The sequence below is a fragment of the Sebastes fasciatus genome, chromosome 16 (genome assembly GCF_043250625.1).
Source record: "Sebastes fasciatus isolate fSebFas1 chromosome 16, fSebFas1.pri, whole genome shotgun sequence".
NCBI lineage: Eukaryota > Metazoa > Chordata > Actinopteri > Perciformes > Sebastidae > Sebastes > Sebastes fasciatus.
Window position 1 is genome coordinate 17,651,916 of NC_133810.1, and position 16,249 is coordinate 17,668,164.

The window sequence follows — 16,249 nt, forward strand, 5'->3', positions numbered from 1 at the left end:
CAGGAGAAATTAAAACATAATGCAAAGGTCTTTCCACTTATTGCTGGGCAATTATTATTGATGGCCTGTCACATTAGCTCGCTTTGGGGAAGAATTATAGCAACAATTTGGAACAAAGTGTAGAACGGAAAAAGAGCAATCATTAGATCCTGGGGCTAGTGTTATGAATTACTTGTAATAGCCCTTCTATTCATTAAATCTCAATGGCAGGGGACACATTCAGCAATCTTCAAGAGGCACTCACATGCACACACACATGCATGCACGCACACAGTCTAGGTAGTCTAATTTTCATTTGTTGACATGAAGTTTTATTTAGTCTTTTATTCATTTTTCTCCGCTTGTCTCCCTCGCGGGGATTGTTGGGCTTGTGGTGGCGACTTGCTTCCTCCAAGATCACTCATTTCTGTGTGGGCTAGTGCTTCTGCTGTTGGCTCCCACAATGCAATTCTTCCAAAGTAACCAGCAGCATAATGCAGTTTATGTATCTGAAAAAGCAGCAGCAATATATCCAGGATTAAGTTACCACAGGTGTAACATTGATGTGCCTCTTCCTTTGAGGTATTTCATTGCTGCTGTTGAAGAGGTTATGGATTTTGCCGAACATAGAGCTGCTTTGATAGATAGATTCTTGCATGCAACTTAATGAATTTGTATGATTAATTATCTTGCTTTGCTTATAACTTCATGCTGTTACCCTGCTGACCACAATTTCTTTTCGTTCTGAGAAGAGAGAAGGAGGTTGTTGAATATTCAAGATAGTGTCCAAGTCCACGTGTGGGCTTTATTGAATGATTAGCAGAAGTAATTTGTTTTCAGAATCTAATTAATCCACTCTGACCCAGCAAGCAATAATGTTCAGGACACACACAAACACACACACATACGTGTCTCGGTAACGTCTCCTCTTCTCGGTCTTTCTGACTCCCTCTCATGCATGGGTGCATGCATTCAGGAGTGTATGCACATGTGTCTCTGGGCCTCTGCTACAGTACAGCCTCCAGGGACTCTTTCATCTTGGCAGTAGAGCCAGCATTAGATGCAGATTGGTGAATTTCCAGTCTCAGCCAAAAAGTTGGGCATAATTGACTCATCGAACAAGTGAAGTCTGCAGGCACTTTTCACCACTTTCCCTCCTTTACTTTCTCTCTGTTTGCAGGCACTTCTTTCTTTTGTGTCTCCAACTTTAACTTACCATCACTGCAGCAGAGTTGATGCAGAGTATTAAGTGTTTATGTTTCACACTAAATGATGTAATGTGCAAGGTTAAAGGTTTTATTTATTTGGGGGGTGGGGGGTTTATATATTTTTGGTCTCAGTTTATTTCTGATATCAGACTGTCTTATTGAATAGTCACTCGGCCTCATGCAGGAAGAGATATGAGAACAAATGTCCTCCTATGTTTGTTCATATCCACGATTTGTTCTCACCTTGTTAGTACCCATTGGTTTCTGGGATTCACCAGTGTTGTCTTATTTTTCTCTCTTCTCTTGGGAAAGAGAAAATGTTACGAGTGGTCAAGAGCGCTCTCACCAAGATAAGAAAAAAACATCTGGATTACATAGTCCACAAATTGTTTGTCCAACGCAAGAAAATAAACCTACATTTTTTTTAATGAATATCATATAATAAAATTTAGATTATTATATGTTCTAGAGTAATTATAATGATTGGATTATTAAATGTGTGGGCTAAATATATAATATTGGTCCATTGATCCCATTTAAGACTATAAAAACTCTTTGATGATTAATGGTTTACATACTGCTCTTCGATGCTTTTCAATTTTCCTGTAATGCCAGTATGGTCTGGAAAATCAAATTTTTTTCTTTCTTTAAGTGTATTTATTACACAGCTTTATTGAATGCTCAATTCTGATTGGTCAATCACGGCGTTCTATGTACAGTTATTTCTTTATTGCAGACCGCTGCCATGTATAACAGACTATTGCTATAGACGCAGTTCTGATGTCTGGTGGACCGTTTTTGTGTCAAATTATTGATTTATTAAGTAAGTAGCCTTATATAGTGTTTAGATGGTGTTACCTATGCTAATACCTGTCCTTATATAGTGTTTAGGGGTGTTACCTATGCTAATAATAAACAATTTGGCCACACACCTCTAATTTATGATCATATTTGATTCATCATTCAGCACACATGAGTAAGAGCAGATTTGGATGGTTAAGAACGTTTGGTGCACCTGGAGTTGACTTCTCTTATTTTTTTTCTCTTAACAGAAAATTAAGAGAAAGCAAAAGAGAAATTTAAGAGAATGTTGCTGCATAAGGTCGATTATCTCGTAAAGAAACGACTACAAAACTTAAACGATGTGCTCACACACACATTCAAAGATTCCCTGACCCACACCGCAGACACAAGGACACTGCAGCTCTGTAAGCCCATGCTTAAGCTAGCTGCTGCTTTATTGATCAGAGCAACTGAAACCATTGCTTCACAGAGCTATGTCTAGCTAAGATAGAGAGGAAAAAGTGTAATCCAAAAGAAAAAGAAAAAAGATGCCTGTAGGGGATGAGAAAGAATTTTAATATTAACAAATGTAATAACCAAGGGGGACGAGAGAGGGAGAGAGATGTATGTTAAGCTACAGTATGCAAAGGCTGAGTTGCATGCGGATACGAGTCAAGGACGCTGCGTCTGATCAGTTGAGATTGTTAATTTAAAAGATGACTTTAGATGAAAGGCAGTGCAGAGGATGGTATAGTATCAGACCCGAGAGATGCTGTAACAATGCTTCACAGAATGGCAAACATCTCCTGTGAAGTTGTGCAGACATTCACAGTCAATATGGTGTTTGAAGAATGAGATAAGGACACATGCTACGTACTGACATACAGTAAGTTGCCCATTTAACAAGCATTCCTTGACAAAGTGATGCACCATTGGCTGCCCACATAAAGAGCCCTCGCCTGTTTGTTATCTGTTGGTTTGGCAAAGCAGCAGCTCTATCTAAGATAGTGTAAACTAGCTTAGTGCTAGATACATACTACCCTCGCCAGTTTTGAGTGTAAAGGAAATTGTTGTATACTTTGCTGAAGCTGTCTTGTGAAGAAAGAACAAATATAGACAACTTTTACTGGTATATTCTTAATACAGATTTAGATTTCTTTGTATCATCTGCAACTAATCAAACCGACCAAGTCGAACCTTTTGGTACTCAAACTGCTCAGCCACTCCAGTCAGCCTCCCTTCTTCTTAGATATTTAATAGATTTCCCTTTCACATTTTTATGCAGGGATGAAGACACTAGAGTTCGCCACTTAATGTATGATTTTGTAGAAAGTAAGGTCAGATCAAGGCTGGTAAAAATGGAAGTGATGACCTGATTGAAGGAGGTCGGCAGGTTTTTTCTTGTAGACTCATCACTTCTCCCCAGCTGAGTCGTTGATAGAATATTTGAGCTTTCACTTGAACTAATAATGTTCCTTTGCACATAATTTCCAAGTCCGTATACCACCTTTTTAGAACCGATATGAGACTAACGATTGTTAAGTTTTGTCACATTTCAGTAATGAACAGCAAGCTAAATCACATGCTTTTATTTTGATATACTTGTCATTCCTTCCGGAAACGTCATTATATGATTAATGTAATTTAATCTGATCAAATAATATGACTCCATGTTTCCATTTCCAGCCTTCACACATCCTCTTGAAAACCCACACAGTATCACTATCACATATCCTTCCACAGTGACCCCATATGGACGCAGCATCAGTGGAACACATCAGATGAGGAGTTAGTGGGGCAGTTTAAGAGCAACACTTTTGGTTCAGTCCGGGCCAAGCAGTGGCTCACAGAAGCCATGAACCCCTTTAATTTATTAAACAAGCCCAACTCACAAGGCCAGGCGACAAGGAGAGCGTTATAAATATTAAAAGAGGAGTTTGCTCTGCCACGCTCTCATATTAAATCGCACAGAGAAGAATGTATGTGCCCTTATTAAAAGATAATGTGTTCTGGACCCATAAAAATGTATAACCCTCCCCTCTAGATCCCTCTCACTCCTTGTCTTCTTTCCACGTCCGTCGTGCTCCAACTGAAATTTCAGCCTTTTCCTGTCCATCAATTTTTTCATTTCCTTTCTCAGTGTGTCTTTATACGCTCTTGCTGTATTTTTCTCCTTCCATGAGCAGTAGTGGACTAGAACAGAATACATAAGATTGCAATAGATGAACCGTGTTTCGACGGCACTCACATTTAAAGTATTTACACGTTGTAAGTTTTGATGAATTCACGCCACCGGCTTCTGTTGCTTCGTGAGTATCAAGTTAATGGAATACTACATGGAAAATTGACCCTTCTGTCTCAAATACTCACCACCCGGTTGGCTTGAAAGATGTCTTAATCGATTTAGCATTGCACTCCTATAACAATGTCAGACTCATGATGGAGTCTTCATGATGGACAGTCTTAAAAAATAAGGTCAAAATTGATGCAGCAGAACCAGAGATGCCGTCATTTTTATTCATTTTATTCAACATTCTTCTTCCTAACACCTGACGCCTACATTACCCATAATGCAACTCGACGGCTGACAGTTCAGTTGGAGAGTCCGGTGTGTTATGCTAGAAACGGCTAATGTAGCCTTGAGCTGCGAGCTACAGAGGTCTGGTATAGCTCACTTCTTTCAAACTCCACACCCCCACATTCCACAAGTCTTTGACCTTAACCGACGCTGACTTGAGTGACATCACTTGAGGCGATTTATCAGACTTTGTGCAGCTCTATCTGGAGCAACAAAAGGCTTTATACTTTTGTAGCAGCATTCTTCTCTCTGTCCAGTAATCCACATTACTACTACTGTTACAGTCTGTGTATTGGCAATAAGCTTGACACAAAATTAATCATGAGAGAAATCGGAAAAAAATAAAGTTTCAAGATTTACTGTGTACACAACTTGGCACATCGGTCAAAAAAACGTCTTGCTCCACAGACTGATTAACCTTAACTGAGAACTTTTGGCTGTGACGTAGTCAGTAACATAATTAAAGGAGCATTTCAACATTTTTGTTACTAAGTAAGGCTCTCTCACACACACAGTACACCCAAAGACCTGTAAGCAGACTTGGATGGCATCATAAAGCATCAAAACATCCATAGAAACTTCTCAAAGCAATACTGCAGCATAATCAGCTTTCCAGTCATTGATAATTATGCTCAAAAATTGCTACTTTCCCAGTAAATCACTACATTTGCTACTTCTGGTGATGCTTTGGAGCTATGAAGAGGCAAGAGCATCAATCATAAGTATCACTCCCTCCAGGAAATATATACGACACCGTGGTTCTTCTGTTACTGATGGATTTATTCATCTCTTAATTGCACCACGGTCAACATCATCGTCATCAAATCCACTGTCAAACTGTTGAAAAATACACGACAATGTACAAAATAATTACATTCGCATCACACACAAACTGTAGACATGTTACGGTAAATATGCGCTACGAAACAAAACACAAAATAAGCATACCACGCTGGCTGCACACAACCGAGAGGGAACCGAGAGTCCACTTGAACACCGTTTCTTCAAAAATACGGGCAATACAATCATCTTAAACTTAAATCTTTGAGTGGAGAATAAAATCTTTTGCTGCTTCCCATGTCTTTTACAAGGAAATTGCCACAACTAAATGTGTCCCTGCACAACATAAGACTTAAACATAGTTCCTATGTGTTAATAAAAACAATCCAATATCCAAGAAAAGAAATTGCATACATAATATTATGTAAACAAACATATAAAATAATGTAAAACATAATTCTGGCAGTTAAAATAAGTAGTGTTTAGCAATGCGGTGGAGAAACTGTGAGTGCATTAAGGCTGTCACGAATACAATTTTTCTGGGCTTTGAAGCTTCGGTGAGAAATATTGCACTACTGTACACAGAACAAACAGCAATATCCATGTGAGAATAACTAATAATAGTTAATGTTGAATATGAATAATGTTTATTACTTACTGAAGTAAAAAAAAAAAGCATTCAAATACTGATTTGGAGGTCGATAAAGCATTTGGGTCAGCCCTAGAGTGTATACAAAGTGACTTCAGTGGCTTTCCTCCCTGAAGGAGCGATCTTTCAACACTCTACTGAGAAGAGAGATTTTTAGTGGAGTAGGCCTATTCCTTTTTAAAGAAGTGATGCAGTAGCAGCAGGATCAGACAATACGTTCTGAAAGTGTCCAGGGGGTTTGACTTACAGCCCAACCTCTTGGACATGACATCAGCATATTGTGTGGCCAGACTGTATAAGCAGACATACGACTGTCATATCTTGTTTGTGCCCGGGCTGGGTTGTAACAGCCGGACTAAAGCGCAAGCAGTAGGACAGTGAGTGTGTATGCTGGTTAAAAAAAAACACATCCTCCTGACGGATAGAGGTGAAGAGACACAACCATGTGTGTAACTAAACGCCCGAGTCCTCGCCCTGCTGGGCCGTGCCAGGGGAACATTCCTCTACTCTCTGCTCCACCGACCAAGCAGAACAGCGGCACAGCGAAACCACGCCACGCACGTCTTGTGTGTATGAGCGCGCGCGTCGGCACGAGTGTGCGTTTGTCCACTGGGAGGCGGTGAAGTGTGACGGCCTGGTCACTCAGACCATGGAGAGTTATGGAGCGAGAGCAAGCCAGCTGTTCAATTTGGCCACATGGGCGGACACAGAAAGAAAAGGAAAATACTGAAGAGGAACAGTGTCAATAATACAACGTGTGCTGTGTGTCTAAACCGCTCTTCTATCACTGCTTACCCTGCTCTGACATTGCCATATTCTACCTATCATAAGCCCCCATACACACAGAGAGTGACAGGGTGGTATATGGCATGCCCTGGCACTCGGAGGAGGATAATGAGATGAGTGCTAATTTCTCAGGTGTCATGGACCGAAATGAATAATACAGGCTATTCCATTACCAATCTCCCCCACTGCTGTCACTGTCAACTCTTTTTCATTTGCCAACAGTGGACACCGTCAGTGTCACATCCTCACTCTTAACTTAAATAACCTGCAAGCTAGACTTTGTGGAAAAAGGGAAGCCGAGGTGAATAAAGGAAATAAGCTATTTTTACTAAATCAAAGGAAACCTTTGATGGGTTTTTGCATGAGGTGTGAACAGGCTCATCTTCACTCTTTCATGACTCTGCTATCATTTCCACTGCTTTTCCAACAGCTGGGGACCTGTAGCAAACTCTCTAACACCAAATTAATTTTCCTAACAACAATCCTTCCTCGCCGAGACACAGAAAAAGATTGATCTCTCCTTTTTATTCTCCGTGTGATGATTTATTTACTGTGTACTACTCTTCCACCGCCGCCCTGGTTTGCATGTTGGGGACTCCTGCGGCACCGTGGGGGTGATCCTGAATTATTCACTTCTTTTTTTTCCTTCATTTTTCAGGGCGAATGTGTGTCTGCCTGTAGCTGCTCTTTGTGTCAACGCGGTGTCCGTCTCTCTTCCTCTCTCTCTCTCCATTTTATTATTCTCAGAGAGCTCGGCAGCTCTGCTCTGACTGCATGATATGAAAGGAGAGGGGAATGACAGCAGCTCATTAGAGCAGGAACGAGGTGGAAATAATCTTCTTTTTCCTCCTTGCTCTGTTCTGTATTGTCTGTCTTTTGCTGTTCCTCTGCCCTCACTCCCTCACCTCACCAAGCGGCGCCTTCATCTGCTCTCTTTGTTTCTCCCTCTATCTCTCCTCAGATCCCAACGCTCTGGGGCAGCACGGCACTGACCATGCCTTGATCGGAGGAGTGGTGGCTGTGGTGGTCTTTGTCACCTTGTGTTTAATCATTGTTCTGGGAAGATACCTGGCCAGGCATAAAGGTAAAACCACAGTGGACCAGACCTGAGTCTCTCAAGGCTCATGGAACAAGTGGAGCATGTCCTACTTGTCCCATTAGACATCAAAGTCCCTCCACAATTCCCAAGTTACAGGTGTGCGACATACCAGTGGAGGACTAAGACTGAAGGCTTAAAGAGTAACTTTGATTGTATTATGTGTTTGTGTCTAACTGACTAATAGGGACAACAATTTCTGAAATTGGTCCAGTATTGAGGCTGCAATGTAATCCTATTGGGGCAAGCTGGCACCATCATTTACGTCCACTAAAAGTGTTTGTTTTTGCCATAACAGGCTCAGATTGTTTTTATAAGTGTCTGACATCATGGAAAGTGTCTCGCTCAAGGAGAAGTCTCGTTCTGAAATCTCGCGAGTTGACGTGTTGCCGGAAGACAACGGTGGAAACGCGAGTGCCAGTCGGGCAGAGATTGTTGTGTTGGAGTAAAGAAAGAGCTATGAAAGCGTAGCTTAGTGTTATCTAAAAGATTTCCAGAGTCATGGCTGAATATTTAGATGATTTCAACCATGTGGATGAGGTCTATGAATTTGATGGCCGCCCGTATTTATTTGAGCCAGAGTATATGGACGAGGAGCTTTTACAAATTGAAGAGTGGACGAGGAGAGAGCGAGAGGGGCAGCAGGCAGAGGAGGGTGAGTCAGCTGCTGCAAGGCCACGAAGCTCAGGAGACTGGTGCTGTTCCTGTGTTGCTGTGACCCTATGCCCACAGAGGAAGAATGCTGTAAAAAGTGTTTTCAGATTTCACAAGACTTCTCCTTGAGCGGGATTTTAACACAATAACAAACAGACCAAGTGAAAGGTAAAGAACAACGTTTCATTTCTCTGTAGGGTCCTTTCCATAATGTTGTCAGATACTTATAATAACAATCTGAGTATGTCAGTGTCAAAGACAAGCACTTATACTCTCTCAGCTATCGCAGCTCGTTGTGCGGCTGCCAGTTACAGCATTATCCCCCAATACTGGACCAATTTCAGAATTTGTTGTCCCCATTAGTCACCAAGACACACACAAACATGGGAAAAATATGGTCCAGCTTGAAAAATACCAAAGTTAAGTCTTAAGTCTTGCAAATATAGGAAGCATTGATGGTCACAGTACGATGCCACAAGTGCATACACAGGACTCATTGGGTTATTATCCGTTCTATTTTTTTTCTAAAAACAATCAAGAAATGTCATTGTATTTATTTTGAATGTTAATATTATATTGGGGAGAGAGATAGCGCTATTACATAATATAATTTTAACCCCTTGCCACTGATTGCTGCATTTTGTGTCAAAAATTGCATACCTTGTTCTCAGAGTCATAACTCGGTCAAATCTGAACACATAGACATGATACACATATTGTTAGATTCAGTGAAAGTTCACACCTTCTGGGGATGTCATTATTTCTGATGTCCATATGTCTGCTTATAAGTCATAGAAAAAAGTACTCCTTATAACTCCAGAACTTGCCTGAGAATCATCACATTTATAAGTTTTTTTAAGTATCAGTGTAATCCTGTGATGGTTGTCAGTACATCCATCGGTAGGGTGCAAACAAAAATGGCTAATATCTGATTCGGCATACTTTTAATGGTGCCAGTTTGACAAAATGTAAACTAACAGACAAAAAAAAATAGGGCTCAAGTTATAGTCCACAGCGTAAGTCACTGATACCATGGCGACATTATACTTCCAGTTTACACCCAACAAAGCATTATGGAAACTGGAAACTTTTGTATCTGTTAAAAAATAAGTAAGACAAAGAATAACAAGAAGAATGTCAAAAATACATTAATATGTTCAAACAGTATATTATTTTGAGTGTAGGCTTATATTTCTGAAACACTGACCCTCTCCTCTATACATTCATATGCAGATATTTCTGTTGAAGCCTGTGGTCATATAGACAAAAAACTCAAACAACTCTAAATTTCACTTTTATTTTTTTAGATTCAAAATGGTATAAAAACATGTATAGTACAACTCTCATGCAAATTGATGACCTTTTTAAAAAGCCCAATTTATTTTGAAAATAACAATATATGGTATACCTGGGTAATATTCGGCTAAAGAGAGCTAAAAGGCCTAGGGTTCATAGTTAATGATTATTTTCCAACACTGATGCTACAAAATTGAGTTCTGCATCCCATTATTTGGACGTCCAGCTTTAAGCCTCGACTGCCATCATTGAGAACAATGGAGTTGTTTGTTGATTCAGGGTTTTACACACTCACTCCCTGCTGTATTTGCATATCCTGTACTATCCCAGCCTCTCATCATTATGTGTATGAATTATGTAGCATTACTGATGTTGTCTTCAGATGTGTTTCTCGCCCCAGGCGGCAAAACACCACGCAGGGCTGCTCTGTATTTGTTTTCCCTGATATCGGTTTGTTTTTCGCTTCCTCAGGAACGTACTTGACAAACGAGGCCAAAGGGGCGGACGACGCGCCCGACGCCGATACAGCTATCATCAACGCTGAGGGCAACCATGCACACGCAGAAGAAAAGAAAGAGTACTTCATTTAGACTGCAGAGGGAGCTGTGCAGCTCTCTCCTTCCCCTTTCCCCCCTCTTTCAATCTCTGTATCTCTTCTTCTTCTCTCTCTCTGTCTCCCCCTTTTCTTCTCCACCTCTGACCACTGCCCTTGCCGTGTCAACAAGGAACCCGCAGGCAGTCCACAGACGGAGAAGTTCCCCAGCTGTTTTCCTATTATTGCCTTTTGTCTATCATTTACATCTTGTCCTTTATTTCGTTCTTTTTTTGGCAGCCGGTTTTCACAGGCAGCTTACCGAAGTCGTTCCCTCTCTCATATTTTCCCTCATCTTTGACATGAATGCCTGGAAGTCTGTATATCTACCATGACTGCTTCTTCTTCTTACATGGGCCCTTCTTCATCTTCTTCTCTGTTTCCCCCCCTCCAAGCAGACACCCGAACACACAAAAACACCTTTGTTTCGCACACGTCCACAAACACATATCATATCTCACATCAACACGGTGCCTAAAAATACAGACGCCATTGAACTTCTGTCAATGCCTTCATGTATCGTCTGTCAGTAGCAATGTAAATGCTTTGTAGATGGGTTAACTGGACCATCATTTCATTGCTTAGCTCACAGCTTTTGATTATGCATTGAGTCTTTTTTCTTCTTTTTTTTTATTTCAATGAAGATCTTTGCTGTTTACGCCTTATACATGTCTATCACACTGAATATGGTACTTTTAGATCCACCTCCCCCCAACCCCATCCCCTCTAAATAGACTTGTAATTAAACAGTTGACCCTTGTAAGATAAGAAGAAGGTTTTGTGTAACACTGTAGCAAGGTTTGTCAGATAAGTGTATAATATGATTTTCATTATTAGGGGTAGGGGTAATAAAGGGTAGTGTGGTATTGTTTAGAGCAGAGAATACACACAGATGCTAGATGAAGCATTCCATCAAATAAACTCAACCAAGTGTATAAAACCATTTGCTAAATCTGCTGTCCCTATGTACTTCTGTCTGTATATTCCTGCACAGTTCAGGCTGCAGTTTAGTGAAACACCAACACCTTCACTGTCCTCCTGACAGCTTACAGTAGTTTGTGATTCACATAAAGGGTCCAGGTGTACAGAAAGAATCGATCTCCTCTCTCTAAAAGCTGTATAAATTGTATTGAGTTTAGCTTTTCACTTTGAACTGTTTTGTTTATGTCACATTGGCATCATTTTAAGGCTTAAGGACCCTGTGAAATGTAAAATGAACCATTAGGAGTTAATAAAATAGGTACACAGTTACAGTATGGATATGAAATTTAGTGTTGAATTTCAGTAATGTAATTTTTATTACCTTACATTTGTTACCTCTTGTATATAAGCTTGAGGTCCAGGCAGCGTTCTGCAGTGTTTTTTTATTCACACTTCTGTTAATTTACTGGCTCATAAATAAGCATCCGATCACATAATGACTTTATACAAATAGTGACATCATCGGTTTGACTAAAAACACATTTGTTTTGCTCGTATTGCCAACTCCAAATTTCTGTTTCTAACAATTTAGTTAAACTGTATATATCACCAACAAAAACTCCCTCCTCTCAGACTGCATAACTGCTCTTCTTATTTCCATTTTGTCAGAGTCGCTCTCCATGAACTGAACTTTGATTTCCATTTCATGGGGTCTTCAAGCAAAAAAAGAAAATAAAAAAAAAAAGGGAAAATAGTGTGCGAGTGCTGGGTCATAGATCTGCAGGGGCCTCCTTTCCAAAAAACTGAAGACAAATAGAGAAGCACAAAAATGTCTGAATGAGTAACTGTGTTCTTTTGCCAACAACTAGATTGCCTTGGGAATGGTTCTTCTATTCAAATGGGTAGTGGAAAAGATGACAAGGCTGTCTTTGATTCAATTCTGGAAAAAAAAGAAAATGTAAGCTAAATCATGTTTTTATAAAAAAAAAAATGTTTTTAATATTTTTGGTTTAAATGGTTCTAAGCTCCCTGCTGTGTATTGTGTCTGCTAAAATGTGGTTGATTGTGAAAATTGCTGTTAAATTCTGGATTCCTTCAAATTTGTATATTAGCCACCTTTATCTATTTACTTTTTTTTTTCATTTGTCATTGCATAATCCTTATTGGAAAACAAATGTATTTTGTTTTGGCACAAGGCATGTATATAATGTGTGAAAACTAAACTTTGGTAATACACATTAGCATGTTTTTGTTTGGTTCATATTTAATTTATTTGAACTGAGGTTATTTAAGAGAGAACCACAATGAAAGTATGTTTGTGACTTAATTTTGGAGAGCAGTGGCTTTTTTTGTTTGTGGCGTGCTCTTCGGGTGCTACAGATCGGAAGGATTCGGTGTTGTAAAAAACAAATGTGATTAACAAGGAAAGAAAACTGAACAGAAATAAAAGAAATTGTGCATCTGTCTTCACCAAATCCCTTAAAATATAAATTGGAATTGAAACGCATTCAAATATGTTTGAGGCAATGGAAGTTTCACACACGCTAAGACAAACTTAACCTTGTAAACAACTTCTGTTTCTTTTGATATATCCCTGCCATTTGTCTTTCATCAGTTTGCAGGAATTTGGCTGATTTACTCTCCTGTGAAAGCGCGATAAACACTATGGCTCTGGAGCTAAAGACTTAAAGGCAAGGCACTAATCTACTAAGAGGGAGCAAATTATTACCAAGGGCAATAAAATAGTGGGTCCAGCTGTCTCCAATTCGGTGGCCAATTTACAACATTATGCAAATAAGGTCAGCAAGTAAGGTCTTTATGTGTTATAACTCAAGCACTGCTGGAGTGAATCACAAGTTGGGAATCGTTAAACTCGTCACCACTGACGCAGAATTTAGGTTGCATATTACAGTTTAATTATTTGTTTTAAAAATGCAAAAGCTTTGCCACCATATTTTATCATTTTAGTGCACTTCGATCAATATACCACTATTTACAGGTTTGATTCAGCCTCACCATGTTCCAGACTAAAGTGCTCTAGACTGGCTCTGGTCTTTAGAAACCTTAAGTATCACATGTGTGTATATACATACATTTATCACAATGATGTAAAGTCTTTTTTTTTACTTTTCTATCAAGTTCTTTTGTCTTAAATCAATGACGGTGTCAATCAAATTTTCTGTTGTATCCATCTCAGAAATAAGAGCAAATGGATTTGTCGATTCTGAAGTCAGAGAAGCGGGCTGTTTTACATTAAATGAACACTCATAAATAATCAGGTCTGCTGAGACGAGTTGGTATTTAGAAATTAAACAGGTGCCGTTTACTGAATTATGCACTCTGACTAATTTGATGGATATTTCTTAGTAAATGTGTTTTTTTGTGTTTGTTTTTCTTTCTGAAAACCACCTGTAAATATTTGTTTTGACATGGCAGTAATGAGCTAGTTTGTTGCAAATGGCTTTTTATGACAGTTAGACCAAACCTGAATCTTTTTTTAATTTGTTATTCTAACAGTCTGGCACATACCATCATGAACTATTTTATTATGATAGAATCAACTATCATAGTGAGTTACATCTTTGGGTCGGTTATTAGTCGTATTTCTTTTTATGTTGTCGGTTGAAACTAAGCTTTAAACTTGTTGCCTCCTTGCTTTCCAAAACATATGGTTCGGTTAATATCCGCCACATCATGGGCCTCTAATTTCATCCTGGCGGCAAGACAGTAATAGCGCTAACGTGGTTGCATGCAGTGCTATTTTCATTGGGCACTAATCCATTTTATAGACTCGCCTCCATTTGGTAAATCTCCTGGCTCCAAACGAATCTTTGACTGAAGGTGGTGGTGGTGGTGGTGCAGCTCAGATTACTTGTTTATGCAGATCTGGCAGTGCAACACTGGCAGTAATTTTGGCATGAAATTGCAGACAATTTTGTGAAGAATTTTAATCCTTACGGTTGCACATAACAAAATTACAAGAAAAAACATTCATGTATGCGTGACTTTTAATCATATGTTTGTTCCACTGTATTAGGCAACAGACAGTAATAACAGAAACACATTTTATTATACTACAAGCTACTGTCGATGTTGTCTAAGTGCACTGATATCATTATGTTATCATATCACATCAACTTTAAAAAGCAACATCAGAGCATCCTTGGACACATATTTAGGGAGCTGTTTATTTGTGCCTTTGCGACTCTGCACCTCCATTTTGCTTCTCTACCCTCCTCCCGCCTGTCTGCTTCTTTTTAAAGAGGGATGAGACGAGCTGATGTGATTGGTGACCATTGAAGCTTGTCCAAACTCCACCTGCTGATACTGCATTATGTATTCATCCTGCTACAGCCTGTTCACCCCACTGCACTGCCCCACGAGAGCACCTCTGGTCACAAAATATTGCAGTCAGTCGGGGCACACACGCATGCATTTTTGCCCAAGTTTGCGCTAGAAATTGTCCCCAGTTTCAGGAAATTAGAGGCCCATATCAATTAAAAATACCAATTCTAAATTCCTTATTAAAAAGGGATGAATAAGGAAGAAATTTGAGTCATAAAATACTTCTTTTCTTCTTTTTACATTTTGTTTAAACTCCTGATTTTAATGGTTTTGTTCACGACAGCAGTGATGATAGCATGACATGGCCCGGTCCAGTCCTATCTCTCCTGCTTCTGACCCTTCATATGTCTTTGCTGTACAGTTTGGCTTCACTTATTTGTTCCTCTGCAATATTGACACTAGAATCAATCAGCCCAATCTCCATATTGTCACAAAGATGATAACAAAGTGACACAATCGCATGTAGAGATGTTTTTTCTTTCTTTTTCTTTTTTTTATTATATCTCTTTTGTTTTGCATCTCAGGAATATATTTCATTTAGATACTTTTTTGTTTTGTTTTCTGTCTTAAAATGGGGATTTGATAGCACTTCTCACTCCGCTAGTCCCTGAATGCTGACACCATGTATTTGTTGAGTTTAAGATTATCGCAATGTTAATAAAATTATTCAGTGATTCTTCAGTAATTCTGTCATCTTGCTGTCATTGGGGATATTAGACTTGAGAAACAGTTTTTTGATACAATCACTGACTTGAAATACTTCAGAAATATGCTGCAATTAATCACGAGTTTCAAGAATGGTAGAAGCTGTGCTTATACACAATGTTATCTAATTTTAGCTTATGGTTTTGTAAGCAGCTTTTTCCCTCTATCATAATGTTTTCCCTGTAGCGACACACATCTTTATGTATATCAGTCCTTATATGGAAGGAGTTGTAACGCACTATCACTCACAAAATATCAACAGTAAAGATCAGGATTAGAGCTAGACACATGTTACTTCAGCTTCTGATGTACCTTGGTGAAATAAGGGGTTTCATATCAAGCTGCACTAAGAGGGCTTGACTTGATATATAGCACCGTAATGGAGGTGTTTTTCTCCCATTGTCTGTGGGATTTATTATATTTAATTTAGAGGTTCGTTCTCGTGTATGAAATGAAAATTGTTGAATAAATAGTTGCCAAAACATCTGTATAAGCCTGATTGTCTTTTTTAATCATCGTTTTCCTTCTGGAAGCCTCTTTCCTTAGTATTTCTGAACTGAGAGATGAGCACTGATGATAAAATACTGCTGCTGTGGAAATGTCTGAATTTGATCCATGCACACACACACACACACACTTAAAAAACAAGCAGACACATGCACAGACACATGTTTATGAATTTTCATTAACAAGAATAATTCATGTTGTGTTTCAGCTCCCCTCTCTGTGGCGGTGGTGGCGTTGTTAGGATGCCATTCAGTTTATCATGTGGAGTCTTTCTACTGTCTGAGCAGTACTTTCCCACATTAATCGACTAGTCTATACAAGGTTGTAATACTCCTGTGATATACAGTATAAAACTTTAAAATTTATCCCA

At 39.2% G+C, this 16,249-nt stretch overlaps 1 protein-coding gene across 4 annotated transcripts in view; it reads left to right on the top strand.

Moving 5' to 3' along the window:
• The window catches only part of cadm2a (cell adhesion molecule 2a), a 254,049-nt gene extending 242,696 nt beyond the window's left edge, over positions 1–11,353 (top strand). For all 4 annotated transcript variants that reach the window (XM_074611346.1, XM_074611343.1, XM_074611345.1 and 1 more), the window contains 2 exons: positions 7,725–7,847; positions 10,281–11,353. In XM_074611346.1, coding sequence (XP_074467447.1) covers positions 7,725–7,847; positions 10,281–10,399 — 242 coding nt within the window. In that variant the 3' untranslated portion in view covers positions 10,400–11,353. The remainder of the gene's footprint in view (positions 1–7,724; positions 7,848–10,280) is intronic.
• Positions 11,354–16,249: the final 4,896 nt, after the last annotated feature.